This window comes from Oryx dammah, unplaced genomic scaffold (genome assembly GCF_014754425.2).
Source record: "Oryx dammah isolate SB20612 unplaced genomic scaffold, SCBI_Odam_1.1 HiC_scaffold_20, whole genome shotgun sequence".
Taxonomy (NCBI): Eukaryota; Metazoa; Chordata; class Mammalia; order Artiodactyla; family Bovidae; genus Oryx; species Oryx dammah.
In genome coordinates, this window is record NW_024070204.1 from 45,331,098 (window position 1) to 45,349,038 (window position 17,941).

A 17,941-nucleotide genomic window follows, 5' to 3' on the forward strand; every position below is an offset into this window, starting at 1 on the left:
TAAGGAAGACTGTGGGCAGTTTTTCTGTGGATTGGTCCAGTTGTCTTTGGCAGCCTGGCTGAGGTCCTACATGTCCCTTAAGTCTTTCTAACCACTGCATCTCACCTCCATCTCTCCTGCTCCAATTATCTCAGTTCCTTCAATATGCAGCCATTGATTTTTAGCACTTAATCCAATATTACCTTCTTTGATTTGCTGCTGTTTCATGGGTCCACATCCTTTCCATCAGATTTTTTTAAGTTGAAGTGTAGTTGAATTACAATGTTGTGTTACTATTGTACAGCAAAGTGACTCAGTTATGCATATATATCCTCTCCATCAGATTTTGGCTCTAATTTTCAGAAACCTGTAGTTCCTTGTTATTCAGTCATTCAGTCATGTCTGAGTGTTTGTGACCCCATGGACTGCAGCACGCCAGGCTTCCCTGTCCTTCACCTACTCAGACTCATGTCCATTGAGTCCATGATGCCATCCAACCATCTCGCCCTCTGTTGTCCCCTTCTCTTCCTGCCTTCAATCTTTCCCAGCATTAAAGGCTTCCCTAATAAGTCAGCTCTTTGTTTCAGGTGGCTCAGATGGTAAAGCGTCTGCCTACAATGTGGGAGACCCGGGTTCGATCCCTGGGCTGGGAAGATCCTCTGGAGAAGGAAATGGCAACCCACTCCAGTACTCTTGCCTGGAAAATCCCATGGATGGAAGAGCCTGGTAGGCTACAATCTATGGGGTCGCAGAGAGTCAGACACGACTGAGCAACTTCACCTCTTGCTTCAGGAAGCTAAAGTATTGGAGTTTCAACTTCAAAATCAGTCCTTTCAATGAATATTCAGGGTTGATTTCTGTTAGGGTTGACTATAGCTATTTTATTAGGTGGTGAACAAATTAACTTAAAGGGTAAAAATATAAAGGCAAGTTGTCACGATTTATAGAAGAAATAAGAAGGCTAGGAACACAAAGTTAGATTCACGTCTTGGCATGTCTTCCATATTTTCTATTTTTCACATTCATCTGGCATTTTTCCTTTCGAGTGTTCAAACACTGACCCAGCTCTGAGTAGCACATTTCACACACCTGCCTTTTAGCACATCCATCTGAGTAGCTGTGAGAGTTGAGTCAGAAACCATTACTGTCTAAACATGAAATGGCTAGATGGAATGTACAGCATGACGATTTTTGTTAATAATACTGTAGCGTATACAGTTACTAAGAGACTAGATTTTAAAGGTTCTTACCACACCAAAAAACATCATAACTTTGTGAAATGATGGGTATGTTAACTCACATTATTGTGGTAATTATTTTGCAGTGTATAAAATCACTATGTTGTATGCTTTAAACTTACACAATGTTTTATGTCGATGATATCTTAATGAAGCTGGAGGAATACAACGTTAAATATAAAAAGTTAATTTGGAAAATCTATTAGTTGGCAGAAATGACTGGTAGGTAACCTCTGCTGGCCCTGAAGCATGGGTTTGTCTCAAACATCTTCCTCCTAGTTTTTGACTGTTCTTCACCTTTTCTGTTACCACACACTTGAAAGGCATTTTCTGCTTTCAGAGAATTTTACTCCCTCCCACCTGTTCTCTAGGGTCTCTCACCATTGGGCACCGTTCCCTTTGAATCCTCTTCTTGATGCCTTAGGTCCATATGGTCATGATCATTTGTCACTTACTAGCCTGGCAATAATAGTGTGTAAGACAGAAATCCCACCTCTGTGACTTTGAAAAGTCAATTTATAAAGCATATGACTTCTGTTATTTATTGCATTGGGTGCACACTCCAGTATGAAGTTAATAAGATCAAAAGGATTATCATATTGCCTATGTAACTATGTATCATTTTGGAAAAAATGAAATATTGTCCTTACCACAGGTACTAACTTTGTCCTAGCTACCATCACTTCCCTGCCATTACTTTTCCTTTGTGTTATTTTCACTACTTATTTGTAGTTCTTGATTCTTTTGTATTTTATCTTTGTTAACCTCATGAAGTATTCAGAGCGAGAAATATTATACATCACTTCTAGCAGATATTTGAAAGGTTACATGTAGAATGCTTTTGGAAGTATAGTCAATCTTTAAACTCTTGGAAGTAATTCAGTTCAGTTCAGTCGCTCAGGCATGTCTGACTCTTTGCAACACCATGGATTGTAGCATAACAGGCCTCCCTATCCATCACCAACTCCCAGAGTTTACTCAAACTTACGTCCATTGAGTCGCTGATGCCATCCAACCATCTCATCCTCTGTCATCCCCTTCTCCTCCCACCTTCAATCTTTCCCAGGGTCTTTTCCAATGAGTCAGTTGTTCGCATCAGGTGGCCAAAGTATTGGAGTTTCAGCTTCAGCATCAGTCCTTCCAATGAATATTCAGGACCGACTTCCTTTAGGATGGACTGGTTGTATCTCCTTGCAGTCCAAGGGACTCTCAAGAGTCTTCTCCAACACCACAGTTCAAAATCATGAATTCTTATAAATAATAAGATAGAATAATCCTAAGCAATGCAGTTGATGCTATTAATAGTATCAGATCTTCTCAGTGTTGGGTGGGTAGCCAACAGATTTTATTGAAAGTTCTGATAGTTGGACATTAGCTACTGACATCAGTTTTTATCACATATGTTTCTCATTCCATTTCCCTAGGTTAGTATTATTATCTCTGTTTTATAGATGAAGAAATGGAGGTTCAAGGAGGTTAAGAAAATTGCCTAAAGCTTGTCAATGATGAGATTAAGATTCAAAACAAGTCTGTCCGATTCAACACTTGTTATTGCAGTATAACATGACTTTCCCTAAGTAAGCTTTTGGAATATGCAAGGCACTGTACATTTCCCTTTAGAGTATCTAATTTAATCCTCAAATAACAGTGAATCCTCTAAACTGCATAGAAGTAGTAGGAATATGGGGTCTGATTTCAAAGTTACTCAAACTTTTCTTCTGACCATGCCCTAGCTGTGTGAGCTGAGGTGAATTATTTTGAAAAACCAAATAATATTCTATTAATTATCTGAAAAATAGGATAATAATATCCATGTTCCAGGTTTATTGTGAAACTTACATAACATATGAGAACGTGTTCAATTGTAGGCACTCAATAATAATACCTTTCCTTTGCACGTCACCATGTTACGGACAATGAAATTGCTGTTTGAGGAAAGAGTTTGACCAACTTCATTCAGTAGATTTCCTGGTGGCAAGTCTACTTTTCCTTCCACTGTGTCAAATCACATTTCTTTGAATCACATTTCTTTGTATCCACAGTCAACATACATCATACCAGAGCTGCAGTTACAAATATCACAGGCCATGGTTCACAGTCCATCAAAAGGAAGACAGGTTTTTGTTTTCTTGTAGTCAGAGACTTAACCCAGGGAGATACAATAAAACAGGAATGCCTTTTCCTTAAAAATGTATTTGTAATGACATTTCTTTATGACTTTTATTATAGCCATTGTGTATAACATCACAATTGATGAAGACCAGTTTTCATCCAGAGTGACGTCCAGGGGGGTATTTAAGGAAAATAATGAAAGGTGCTTGCAGAAGACCATGATAGTAAGTCAGGCACAGCGCTGTTCTGAGTACATCATCCATATACAGGTGAGCCTCTGAGTCCTCTCTTTCATCTCCTTCCTTTTTAAAGACTAATGAATGGTGGAAGCCTGAATTGGAGGCTTATGAGTGAGAAGACCCCTTGCTCTTCTAATCACTGCTTTTTTTGGTCTATGAATAGGAGTATATTTCCTTTACACTCATCTATGTGGTTACATGCTATTATGTAAGTTAGTTGCATTAAGTTTTACTTGGGATGGCAAGTAAAAGGGCTAAAAATAAGATTCTTCAAGAAATCAAAGACAGTGCTTTCTTAAATGTTTAATAGGAAGAACTTTTAGTTGACGATAAATTTTATATTGACATTTTCATATCAGGAGAATTTTATTTTTAAATGATTGCAAAGGATAACTCTAATTGCCCTCATTATTAGATTTAAATTGATACAGGTGAAGGATGTTAGATTATGAGGTAAAAATTCTTTGCTCTAATCTTATGCCATAATTACTATAGTTCACATGGATTTTGAAATTCTCCCAAGTATAAAAAGTGCTTCTCAGAAGAAAATTTCTTAAAAAAGCTTATCTTATAAATTATATGATTATTTCCCCCCAGAAGCCAGGTTATGGTATTTGAAAGTACAATTTATTCAGGAAACTATTTTTATAAGAGTTATTTAAGAACTTTCCTAGAATGTGGTTCTCAAAGTTTAAGATGCATAAGAATTGCCAAAGAAACTTTTATAAAATTCATATGCTGCAACCTCACCCCCCTCAGAAATTCCCTTCAGATCCAGTGAATACGTCTAAGGGGCATCCCCAGACATTTCTCAAGTAGATGGATGATACAGAAATCACATTTCAAGAATTGCTAAGAGTTGAACAAAGAGCTGGATGAACTAAAATCAGTTGAGTAATTTATGGTTCAGGTTGAAGGTTTCTTCTTTGTGAAGGTCTAGACTTTTTTTTGTTGATAATGTGCCAATTATACATCTTTAAAGGAATAAAAGCCAGATTCCATTCTCTCTTATCCTTGTGCTACGTGGTGGGTCAAATTAAACATGTAATCCATTGTGGGGGAAGTAAGACAGCCAGGATGTGGTGTACGTATGTATATATATAAACTGGAGAAAGAAATGGCAACCCACTCCAGTATTCTTGCCTGGAGAATTCCATGAACAGTGGCGCCTGGCAGGCTACAGTTCATGAAGTCACAGACCCAGACATGACTGAGTGACCCAACTACTACATATATATATATACATCTATTCTCTCCCATGTGTACTTGTGAAGTTTTTACAAGGTGTGTATTATTGTAGTCAGCTGAGAGGTATTGTTCCAGGTAACACCATATTTGCTATCAATACCCAAGTCCATCCTGTGTGCCAACCCTGCAGCCGAGGATGCATTTCCCTGTAGTCAGGAACTCACTGCCCCTGCCCCCCTACCCCCTGTCCAAAGGGCTCAAGACAGAAATCCTGCTGAGATAAAGATATCACTCCTAAGAAAAGGAAATTTTAATTTTTAGTGCTTACCAATGTAAGAAGTGCTTCAAGAAAGAAGAATGCTAGATGGTGTTTGCAGCCCTGTTTTGGCATTATTTTCATTGTTCAATAGACGGGAAACCTCAAAAACTAGAAGCAGCCCAGGCCTCTTGGAGCATTGCAAATCCTCCACCATCTTTACTAGACAAAGAGGAACTGTCCTACTTATAGCTGGACAGCGTTGGTTTTAACGTCTGCTTATGATATGTGCCTCATCTCCAATATGCAAAAGAGCACTGACAGACAGCTAGGCTGGAAATTGGGGAGCTTAGTTTCGAGTATGGGAAACACTTTCATCTGGTTTTGTAGACTAGAGACTAGGAAGGGGAGTCCCCTTGTCGATTCCTGATGGTGAACCCTGGGACTTTCCCTTCCAGGTCATTATATTCTCTTCCAGAGATTTGGTCAGGACACCTGTAGATGCCAAAAGTCTTGGCAGTAGGAATGGGAAGAACATGGCCAACAACCCAAGAGCTAGGTACTAACAGAGTGATCTTCTGAGCACTGAAAACTGGATATCTCACCTAAATATTGATCATTACTTATATAAATAATGAAATGACTGATGAGTTTATCTGAATCAGTGCTTCAGATTTTTACTGAGCCCAAGTTTTGAAGTCTCTTAGAGGTGGAGAGGCTAACAGCAGACTTCAGTTCAGTTCAGTTCAGTTGCTCAGTCGTGTCCGACTCTGCGACCCCATGAATCGCAGCACCATCACCAACTCCTGGAGTTCACTCAGATTCACGTCCATCGAGTCAGTGATGCCATCCAGCCATCTCATCCTCTGTCGTCCCCTTCTCCTCCTGCCCCCAATCCCTCCCAACATCAAAGTCTTTTCCAATGAATCAACTCTTCCCATGAGGTGGCCAAATTATTGAAGTTTCAGCTTTAGCATCATTCCTTCCAAAGAAATCCCAGGGTTGATCTCCTTCAGAATGGACTGGTTGGATCTCCTTGCAGTCCAAGGGACTCTCAAGAGTCTTCTCCAACACCACAGTTCAAAAGCATCAATTCTTCGGTGCTCAGCCTTCTTCACAGTTCAACTCTCACATCCATACATGACTACTGGAAAAACCATAGCCTTGACTAGACAGACCTTAGTCGGCAAAGTAATGTCTCTGCTTTTGAATATGCTATCTAGGTTGGTTATAACTTTTCTTTCAAGGAGTAAGCGTCTTTTAATTTCATGGCTGCAGTAAAGAAGCAAGAGCCTTGAAAGTTCAAAACAGAGCTATTCTGCATGACTGAGAGTGGACTGTGTGTTTAATTGTGAGCACATGTGTGGTCATTTTCTTGTTTGAAGCTGCCATGCCCTAATCCACTAACTCTGTGTGTGTTTAGGAGCTCTCTGACACTATCAGCCCTCTGAATCTGTGTGTGAACATTAGTCTGGAAAACCCTGGCACTAACCCTGCCCTTGAAGCCTACTCTGAGACGGTCAAGGTCTTCAGTGTAAGTACAGCTTGGCTTTCTTGGAATTCCTGACTAGCTGGCAAAGTTTCAGTCACTGCCTTAGTGTTTGGAAGACACTTAGGACATAGCCTAAGTCGGTAATTTTCTAATTGAAGTACAGTTACTTGTATGGAAAGTTCACCAGCATGTAAATTCCATGAAGACAGGGATTTTGTCTTCCTTGTTCCCTACTCTGTCTCCAGCACTGCGAGTAGTGCTTGGCCCGCCACAGGCACTCAGTAAATGTTTATTGAAGAAATAAATAACAATAAAGGGAACACCTTGTGTTCACAACCCATTTAAAAAAAAATAAAATGGTACTGGTACCTCTGAAATTCTCTGTATCACTCCACACTCTATCATATTCACTTTTGTCTTATGCCCCCAGATTGCATCACCATCCTGAATTTTGCATTTATCAATGTTTTTCTTTCTGATGTTGCTAAACATGTATATATTCCTAAAATATGGTTTAGTTTCACAAGGTTTTGAACTTTATATAAATGGAATAATACTATTATGTGTTCTTCTACAATTTGCTTGTTTAACTCAATAGCAAATTTTGGGGATTGTTTTTCTCTCTTTTTTTTTTTGTAGATCCCTTTCCATAAAGACTGTGGTGATGATGGAGTTTGCATTTCTGATCTAGTTCTAAATGTTCAGCAGCTGCCAGCCACTCAGTAAGTTTTACTTTAAAGCGCAGTGAAAATTGTTGAAATAAAAGACATGTTAGATTACTTTATTCAAGTGATTGTGTATGGAAATTTTTTTCTACAAAAGAAGCATCATAACTCCTAAAGATCCTTAAAATCTAAATTTCAAAGTATCTAGGAATAAACTTAACCAAGGAGGTGAAAGACATACTCTGAAAACTATAAAATATTAATAACAGAATTTGAAAATAATCCCAAGAAATGGAAAGATATCCTGTGCTCTTGGATTAGAAGAATTAATATTGTTAAAATATCCACACCAAACTATAGATTTAATGCAATCCCACTCAAAATATCCATGACATTTTTTACAGAACTAGAGCAAATAATTCTAAAATTTATATGGAGCCACAAAAGACTCCACATTTTCAAAGCAATTTTGATAAAAAAGAACAAAGTTTGAAGTATCTTTAGGTTATGCTTTAAAGCTACAGTAATCAACAGAGCATGGTTTGGGCATAAGAGCAGACATATAGATCAATGGAACAGAATAGAGAACCCTGAAATAAACCCATCTACTTATGGTCAATTAACCTACAACAAAGGCAAGAATATACAATGGAGGAAAGACTGTCCCTTAAATAAGTGGTTCTGGGAAGATTGGATAGCTACATGTAAAAAGATAAAATTAGAACATTTTCTCATACGAAATACAGAAATAAATGCTAAATGGATTAAAGACATAAATATAAGGCCTGAAACCTCAAAACTCCTAAAAGAAAACAGAGGCAGAACACTCTTTGTCATAAATTGTAGCAGTAGCTTTTCTGTCTCTGTTTCTGAAAGCAAAAGAAATGCAAAAATAAACAAGTGAGACCTAATTAAACTTAAGAGCTTTTGCACAGCAAAGGAAACCATTAACAAAACAAAAAGATAACCCACTGAATGGGAGAAAATATTTGTAGATGATATGACCGCTAAGGGGTTAATATCCAAAATATATAAACAACTTGTACAACTCAATGTCAAAAAACCAAAAACCTGATTTAAAAAATAGGCAAAAGACCTGAACAGACATCTTTCCAAAGAAGACATACAAGTGGCCAACAGGCACATAAAAAATGCTCATCAGTGCTAATCATCAGAGAAATGCAAATCAAAACCATGATGAGGTATCATGCTATTTTATACCTGGCAGGATGGCTGTCATCAAAAAGAACATAAATAGCAAATGTTAGTGAGGATGTGGAGAAAATGGAACCCTTTTACACTGTTGGTGGGAATGTAAACTGGTGCAGCCAACTATGGGAAACAGTATGGAGGTTTCTCAAAAAACTAAAAATAGAACTATCATATGATCTAGCAATTCTACTCCTGGACATGCATCCAAAGAAAACAAAGACACTAATTTGAAAAGATAGACATACCCCAATGTTTATAGCAGCGTTATTTACAATAGTCAAGGCATGGAAGAAACCTAAGTGTCCATCAATAGATGAATGGATAAAGGAAGATGTAACATACACATGTATATATATATTTATGTATATACATTTATATATATAATAGAATATTACTCAGCCATAAAAAGGATAAAATTCTACCATTTGCAATAATGTAGATGGACCTAGAGGGTATTGTGCTTCATGAAATAAGTCAGAGAAAGACAAATATTCTGTTTCACTCATATTGAGAATTTAAAACAAAACAAATATATATTACAAAATAGAAATAGAAAAATAATAAACTAGTAGTGGGCAGAGGGAAGGAGGAAGGGGCAAGATAGAGGTATGTAATTAGGTGATATAAACTATTAATATTATGTAAATGTAAAAAAGATAAGTAACAAAACTATATTGTATAGCACAGCAAAATATAGTCATTATTTTGTAATAACTTTCAATGGAGTATAATCTATAAAAAGATTCAATCACTGTATTGTACACATGAAACTAATATTATAAATCAACTATACTTCAATATAGAAAGTATAAATTTCACTTTCCCTCATCCATATAGGAGTAAGCACTAAGAAATATAAAACCACTTATATTTGGATGGTGTCTTTTTCTGCAATGTAATTAAAAGCAACAAAGAATAAAACCCAATAGGATTTATTCATTCATTGCCAATATTATTTTATTATGAAGATAATTTGTTATTAAGCAGTTTCCTCAATCTCTAGTAAATCCAAAATTTGTTTTTTAAATGAGTACAGTATTTGAATGCTGACTTAAAGAAAACAAAACTGTAATGACTTTTTTTGTCTCCTTTTTACTGTTAATAGACAACAGCCCTTCATTGTCAGCAACCAAAACAAAAGGTTAACATTTTCAGTAAAACTGGAAAACAAGAAGGAAAGTGCCTACAACACTGAGATTGTTGTTGATTTTTCAGAAAACCTGTTTTTTGCTTCCTGGTCCATGCCGGTATGTGAAGGCACTCTGGTGATAACTGCTATTTTTGTTGTCAATTACTGTCTTCCTTCTACTCAAATCTCCAAGTACTCTGTGTTTTCTGAAGAAATTCCTTGCCCCTCAACATGATCAATCTTGACACTTGTGGCTCCCAACTAGTTAAACTACTTGAGAACATAGCCTGGCTGTGTATCTAAACCAGTTCAGCTTCATGGCTTAGATCAGATTTTTCCTTTGACCTGACACTTGGCAGTTGTAGCCAGACTCTACCGTAAACTCTCCTCAAGCCATCTGTGTGATGAGGCTGCATGGAGCTACACAGATGCTGGGAGTTGCACTTGCTCTCAGAAATTAGAGGCCCACAGCTCAGCCCAAGCTTTGTAACCACAGGTCTTGCTGCTGCCAAGATAATGCATTCCAGCGAGGTCAGTTACTCATGTTGACTTGATCGCTATACCAGGAACACACTTGACCATGAATGCCCCCCTGGTTCCTCTGCCACCAAGCAGTGAAAAGGAGAGAAGGGAACAGCTCAGATTTTCCAAATTCACTACTTGATGAAAGGATTTTAAAAATGGTTTCATCCAGTTTCAAGTCATTGTGAACTTAACAGATTTAGAGTTCTGCACCGATTCTGACTTTAGTGTTTAAATTTCTTGTGCCAAATGACAGCTTCTTATTTTAAAGAGAAGAAACCTGAGAAAATCTAAAGATGATTCTTTTAAGTTATTTAAAATATAAACAAAAGCTATCTTTTATTTGCTCTTGAAACTACAACTTTCAAATATATTGAAAGAAAGGTATGTATTAAAGACAGCATTTCTAAATAGTGGATTAAATTTATTTTGTGCTTCTGAAATATGACGTATGATTTATTTCTGGGGGAAATTTCAGTATCTGACTTTGTTTTGTTGGGTGGCCTGTCTAGCAATAAAAATAGATGTTAGCCATCAGGACAATACATAGAAGATTTTCAAGTCTTGGTGTGAACACAACCTTACTGCTAAAATATCTAGGTGGTTTATATTTCTTTTGGCACATATGTGCATGAGCGCACACACATACAGACATTGAAAAAGAATTGATCATTGTTTCTCTGGTCTCATTCAGGTTGATGGGACAGAAGTGACCTGCCAGATTGCTTCATCTCAGAAGTCTGTTACCTGCAATGTGGGCTACCCTGCTTTAAAGAGCAAACAACAGGTAGAACTTCCATTTCATTCCCAAATCCATGCTGACCCCTTCCCATGATTGGTGTTAATTCACCAGTGAACCATCTTTATTAAGTGTTATCATTTGAGAAGCACCACAAAATAATTGGCTGCATATTTAAAGGAAGTTTTAAATATCTGCATGCTTTAAATTATTAATAAAAGTGGGATTTCCCCCTATATAGTTCATTTCCAAAGACACACACAACATAGAAAGTTTTTTTCTGAACACATTGACCAACACCAGTCAAAGTGGTTTACACATAGTCACAGATATCATTTGTTAACCCCTGGTAGTAAGCAAATTTTACATCAGCACAAAGCCTTCAAATTCAGACCAGTATTAGTGCCTGTGATATGTACGGTGGTGGTGGGGTGTAAGTGGCCAAGTCGTGTCCAACTCTTTTGTGACCCCATGGACTCTAGCCCGCCAGGCTCCTCTGTCCATGGGATTTCTCAAGCAAGAACACTGGAGTGGGTTGCCATTTCCTTCTCCAGGGGATCTTCCCAACCCAGGGATCAAGGCCAGGTCTCCTTCTTTGCAGGCAGGTTCCTTACTGACTGAATCTTTAGGGAGACCTGCTATATGTATTTGTTAAGTAAATTCAGTTCTGTTCTAAAGGTGAGGCAAAGTGGTCAAATACATAGATATTCTACACATTATAAAGCTTAAGTTAAAATTCAGAATCAAATGGGACTGAGTTTACTTTTATGGAACAGTTTTTTTTTTTTTTTTTATGTTGGTCCCTGAGTACAAAGCATCATAGATTGATGAGTTTTCATTTTGTATATAGGTGACTTTCACTATTAACTTCGACTTCAATCTTCAAAACCTTCAGAATCAGGCATCTATCAGTTTCCGAGCCTTAAGGTAAAACGTGAAGAAGTCATGAATTGATGAAAAGTGGCTTTTCCAATATTTCTCTTTCAGTAATTTCCTAATATTCCTTTCAATAGTGAAAGCCAGGAAGAAAACATGGCAGATAATTCAGTCAACTTAAAACTCTCTCTGCTGTATGATGCTGAAATTCACATAACAAGGTAGGTGAAACAGTGGGGAGCCTAAGATCACAGCTCACAACACATTTGGTTCATGACTAAAGAAGTCCTCTACATGCTCATTCTTTACTGGAGAATTTGAATTTAAATGTTTCCTCCTTGTCAACTAAAACAGAAGTCCAAGGGCAAACTGGTCCCTAGGGGACTCTTGGGGGACTCTTTAGATTTACTGACTAAGAGCAATACCGGAAAGACAATTGTCTGTCACGTGCCAAGGGGAGCTCCCCTACAGGCTCTTGGACGAGCTGTCAGAGCACAGCTTGCAGGGCCCCAAGGAGTTGCCACCACTTCCTTCCCCACACCTCTGTCCCGCTGTCCACATGAGATCTCAAGGGGTAAGCCCCACTCCTGGACATTGAAGCCCTGGGCACAGATATTGAATCTAATCACAGAAAATTCCTGGCACAGTGGATTAGGGATTTCTTCCAACCAGGATGAAATGAGGCATTTTTCAAAAGAGGTCATCCAGAAAGAAATGAGTTATTCCACTTCCTTGTCTGTCCAAAGCAAGTAAACCTGAGAGCGCCGGCCAAAACACTATCACTTGACACCTATTATCTTGAATTGTTCAGAGAGACAGGTGTCTTGCGAGGTGAGTAACTTGCAGGCACCACAGGTGCTGATATTATCACCTTCATTCCCACTTAGTGAAGCGGGTTCATGGGCACGGACACATTGCGGCACAGCTGTGCAGGTACAGAATCCCAGGTGAGGCCCACCTCCAAGCCTGGGAACCAGAGTTCTCTAGCTGCTGAAGCACTATGGCAGCTTTGCAGTACAACAGCTCAGTGACCCCTGGAAAACACACAGCAACCTATCCCCAGGGAGCCAGGCTACGAAGTGTCCAGTGACTGCAGCTTTCTCTAACATCACTCCAACCCCTAAAAGCATGGAATATGTGGATCATCCAACAGATCCCTGAGCAAAAACAAAAAGGAAAATATGTCATTATGTCTAGAGCTCAAGACACATGAGCAAAGATGAAAAGAATGCTTCTGTATCAAGTGAGTTGCAAACAGCAAAAGCAGAAACTGTATCTCAAGTCATCCATCCCTGAAAAATTATTCAGTAACTACAGATTTCAAAGGGCCCTCAGCTGCTAAAATAAGTAACTGAAAACAGCTGCAGCTGAAGAGATTGCTAGCACCACATTACCTAAATGTTTTCCTTTCTACCTATAATTCTACTTTCTCATCCTAAATGCTTTTTGTTAATAGAGCCTTTTCATCATTCCATTCTCCCACCATGGCCAACGTTTTCAGTTATTTTAAGATGAAATAAATGGGACTTCACATTTACTAAATCTTAGCTATGTATTTTTTGTGATGGTAAATTGGATTCTCAGACATTCTGATGTTTAAAGTATATCATGCAGTTAAAAAATATGGAGAATTATCAAGAATAAAGCTAAAGTGGTTCCTAAACCTACCATCCAGATAATTTGTCTTAATATGTTTTTAAAAAGAAAGATGTTAAATGTGCATGGATAGAAAACCCAAAGATCACGGAAGAATGCATGATGAAGAGAAATCATCCCTCCGATCGCCTCTGGTCATTTTGTAATGACTATTTCGGCTGTTTCAGAATATTTTCCAGATACAAGGTCTATCTGTCTACTAGGATATATGCTCCCCCCCCCACACACACACAGTTTAATTACTTTTTGAAAAAAAAGAAAAAAGTCCTACCCAATCCCAATTATTGAATATATCCCTTAGGAACCATTTTGATACTATATAAATGTGCAATTATATTTTGTAAATATGATGGGTGGAAATAGATGACAGTAGAATTTTTTTCTAAAACAGGATCTGCCCCCCATAGCTAACTGCTAATATAAATATATTGATCAATATTTAAGTAACTGACGGAAGCCTTAAGGAACAAATGAAAAAATGTTGGATCTCTTTAAAATGCAGAAACAGAGCATATTAATTAATTTAAAAACTGGCCATACATAGGGGCTCACACAAAGATCTGAAAGGCACATACAGCCAGCCTTTCTATTTTATTTTTTTAATTAATTTTTATTGGAGTCAGGCTTTCTGTTTTAAATCCCAGTCAGTTTTCCCATTTTCCACGTAAGGTGGACAAATCATTATTTCCTCTCGTAGACATAACCTTGACAAATACTACATTTATTTAAGTGCCTTTGACGTATTTTCCTTTTGAGAATTTTGGGGAAAATTCTAATGCATAGAAGAAAAGGCAAGATTTTCAGTAAAGAAACCAAAGGACTCTATCTTGAAAATATCCAGTCCAATATTTTTTTTAGGAAATAGAATCTATGTATTATAATTAGGATAAACTGTCTGATGGCAATAAATATTGCTTCTCAGACTCCTGCCCCTGCTATCTGCCCTCTACCCCCTAAGGAAGCTGCCCTGGTTGGAATTCAGCTTCAGATTCCCAGAAATGAGTGAAGAGAGGGAATGGTATTCAGTTACATTTCAGTCTGGGTGGTCCTATGCGGGTTCCCTCAGGCCTGGTCATTTTTTCACTTGCAAACCCTACTCAGCAGCCCCTAGCGAAGACATTCAGTTAGGCCATTACCTCTAGGTCTAATCTATTAACAAAACTCCTGACTTAGCCATCTTAGAAGTGGTTTCTGTGGTCAGTGGTGGAGACAGATGGACCTACCCCGATTCAGACCAAAGCTTCAGAGTTGGCTTGAAACTAAGGATTGTTGTCATTGTTTAGCCATTAAGTTGTGTCCGACTGTTTGCAACCCCTTGGACTGTAGCCTGCCAGGCTCCTCTGCCCATGGGATTTGCCAGGCAAGAATACTGAAGGAATAATAAAATGTACACCCTATTTCACAGGCATCCAGTGATCAGTAGTGCAGGAGCTAATGCCTGATATCTTATTATTGTATGATATTTCCGCCATCATACCAAGTGGAAAATCCTCTGCCTTATAAATCTGTTAGTCCAATCAATAAGACCCAGGTGTCCACTGTATTAACACAGCAAAGAGTTTCACTCCAAATTCTAAAGTAATACATTTGTACTTATTTTAGAAACTTACAACTGATATATGCATCTATATATACAACGGATGTAACACAAAGAATCTTAGCAGAATGATCATGAAGGGGTATGTTTTGAAAGGAACTTGTTTTAGCCTTAGAAATGTATACTGAACTTTAAGTCCATAACAAATATTTGTTTTCCTTTAATGTTTTGTACCTAAATGTGAATTCTTTCACTTGTAATATAAGCTGGAAGATATATAAGTAAAAGAAATATTAAACTTCAAGAGCAATAGCATAACTAAAATATTCAGCTTTACAAATATCATCCAACAGATCTACCAACATAAATTTTTATGAAGTCTCCTTGGATGGGAATATTTCTTCTGTTGTGCATAGTTTTGAAGATATTGGTCCAAAATTCATCTTCTCTATTAAGGTTGGTACACCTGTTACAAGAATGCGAAGTCAAGAGAAAGGGGGCGGGGGCGGGAATGAGGGCAGGAAGAGAAGAAGAAAGTAAAACGAAGTTGAAATATGCCTGCTGCTGCTGCTGCTAAGTCGCTTCAGTCGTGTCTGACTCTGTGCGACCCCATAGATGGCAGCCCCCCAGGCTCCCTCATCCCTGGCATTCTCCAGGCAAGAACACTGGAGTGGGTTGCCATTTCCTTCTCCAATGCATGAAAATGAAAAGTGAAAGTGAAGTCGCTCAGTCGTGTCCGACTCTGTGCGACCCCATAGACAGCAGCCCACCAGGCTCCTCCATCCATGGGATTTTCCAGGCAAGAGTACTGGAGGGGGGTGCCATTGCCTTCTCCGTGAAATATGAAATATGCCAGTGGTTCTCAAATTTGAGCACACATTAGGATCACCTGAGTCTTGTCAAACACATGTCACTGGGCTCCATCTCAGTAGTTCTGATTCAAAAGGTCTGGTAGACCTAACAATGTGCAGTTCTAACAAGTTCCCAGAGGATGCAGGTGCTTCTGGGCCAGGTGCCATTCTGTGAGAACCACAAAGATGGGCCATCCATAAGTAAACAGCTGGGCTTTGTACTGATACATAGTTTTGTATCCAGGGTAAGGGATAATCAGTGTATTTTGAAAGCAAATGTTGAATGTTAATCAACATTATTAACATAAAGCTACTACTGTGGACAGAGTCTCTGCAATATAATGCCAATTTATGCTTGGAAACGACTTCTATTTGAGAAGCTCACCATTTGTATACAAATATTTACTTTGTACAGTCATGCTAAGTAGTATACAAAATATTTTTAAATCAATTTCTATTGGCTATTAGTTGGTAATTATTAAAGTTTGTTTCCAGTTATATATAGAGAAATGAATTTGTGAGAGAATATTTTATAATGACATTACATAAGCTTTGTTAAATAAAAAGGAAAGAATCCATCCACCAGCCTGTCATTTTATTTTTGTACATATTCTACTAATCTGTCAAATTGTTACAACTCTATAATTTGGTGATAATTTATATTCTTTAAAAGTCCTTAAAGGAATCTTGATTTGTGATCCAAATTTATGGAGTTTACAAAATGTGCATGGTATTTGGCAGTTACTTCTTTAATGAAACATTTAATCAATTAGTAGTAACAATAATATTCAAAGACATATAATAAGTATCAGCCTTTGTATGAAATACTTTATATATGTTAACCCATTTAATTCCCAAATCAATTATTAGATTGGTAGGATTATTATTCCTACGAGTGTTCTTTAAAATGTCTAACCCCAATAGGGCATGAGCCCTGAACAATTAGGACAGACTTCCCACCAGTAAGAACAGAGGCTATACCTGTGCATAACTACTGAGTTGCTGACTATCTTTATTTTGCAAATGAGAAAACTGAAGCGTGAAGGGGTCAAGAATCTTGCCTAAGCCCGGCTGTTATCAGGGGCAGAGTGGGACTTCATGCCCTGACAGGCCAAACCCACAGATGGCAGGTGTTTCTAACCATCTCCTAAGTCACAAATTATGTACCAGTCCAAATCATAGATGTTGAGATTTTAATGAGAGATAAAACACAAGGACTCAAGGAGTCCATAAAGTATTGACTCACTTTCATAGGAACTCAATCTAACTACTTAATAGTTGCCCGTCATCAACCCTGAGGTTATTGATCACTTTCCTTGCAATGTGTGTCTGATGTAGCAGCAATAAGACTGTGTCCTTACTACACAGGTAACAACAGGAAGTGTTCCAGTAAGCATGGCATCTGTGATCATCCACATCCCTCAATACACCAAAGGCAAGAACCCGCTGATGTACCTGACTGGGGTGCACACAGATCAGGTAAGGGCAGCTAAACTGCCTATAAAAATGCACACCTCCCATGTGGAAACACCCGGAGGTGGGGTGATCACGCCTGCCATCTTATAGACGAGGAACTGAAAAGATAATCCCTCTGCACTCTGGGTGCCAGTTAACTAGCAGTTAATTTCATATTAGAAGCAGGATATCGTCATCAGAAATGTCTGAGTCTAGGGATTTACAGATAGCAGAAATTATTATTAGCACCTCGTTCTGATCAGGTGAAGATCTGACTTTGTCAGAGCCCTGCTTATAGAGAAGTTAGCTGGCTGGGAAGTGAGAGGTTGAACCCATGGTGGGAGAGTAGCTGGGCCACACAGCTGCAGTCAGTAGCTTGGTTTCAAGCTCTCGGCCAGGGCTTTTGTCCGGTAGTTGTCCACCCTGGGTGCTCATTTAATCACCTGGGTCGTTTTTCAAATCTGTGTGATTCCAAGGCCTACCCCAGGCAATTATACCAGAATCTCCAGGGCGAAGGCTCTAGCACTGGTGTTTTCCTTTTAAGGGCCATCCAGGTAGTTCCGACATACTCTAGCCAAACCCCGTGATTAGCGCTTAGCTGATGCTACAGCAGCAATACTTCTGTGGTGTTCATAGGTGACCAGAGGGAAGCAAAAGCCTAAACTGTTCCACAGGAAAGAACCCAAGTGAAATCACTCATAGTCAGTTGTTACTGCAAATTTCTTTCATCACATATGGACTGTTAAGAACTGGTGCCACACCATCCAGTCACATCAGAAGGAATTGAATCAGAAT

At 38.4% G+C, this 17,941-nt stretch overlaps 1 protein-coding gene across 1 annotated transcript in view; it reads left to right on the plus strand.

Moving 5' to 3' along the window:
- The window catches only part of ITGA2 (integrin subunit alpha 2), a 108,808-nt gene that overhangs the window by 78,024 nt on the left and 12,843 nt on the right, over positions 1-17,941 (plus strand). The window contains exons 17-25 of the mRNA XM_040262260.1: positions 3,447-3,598; positions 6,436-6,546; positions 7,144-7,226; positions 9,487-9,628; positions 10,727-10,819; positions 11,622-11,698; positions 11,785-11,868; positions 15,194-15,296; positions 17,060-17,170. Coding sequence (XP_040118194.1) covers positions 3,447-3,598; positions 6,436-6,546; positions 7,144-7,226; positions 9,487-9,628; positions 10,727-10,819; positions 11,622-11,698; positions 11,785-11,868; positions 15,194-15,296; positions 17,060-17,170 — 956 coding nt within the window. The remainder of the gene's footprint in view (positions 1-3,446; positions 3,599-6,435; positions 6,547-7,143; positions 7,227-9,486; positions 9,629-10,726; positions 10,820-11,621; positions 11,699-11,784; positions 11,869-15,193; positions 15,297-17,059; positions 17,171-17,941) is intronic.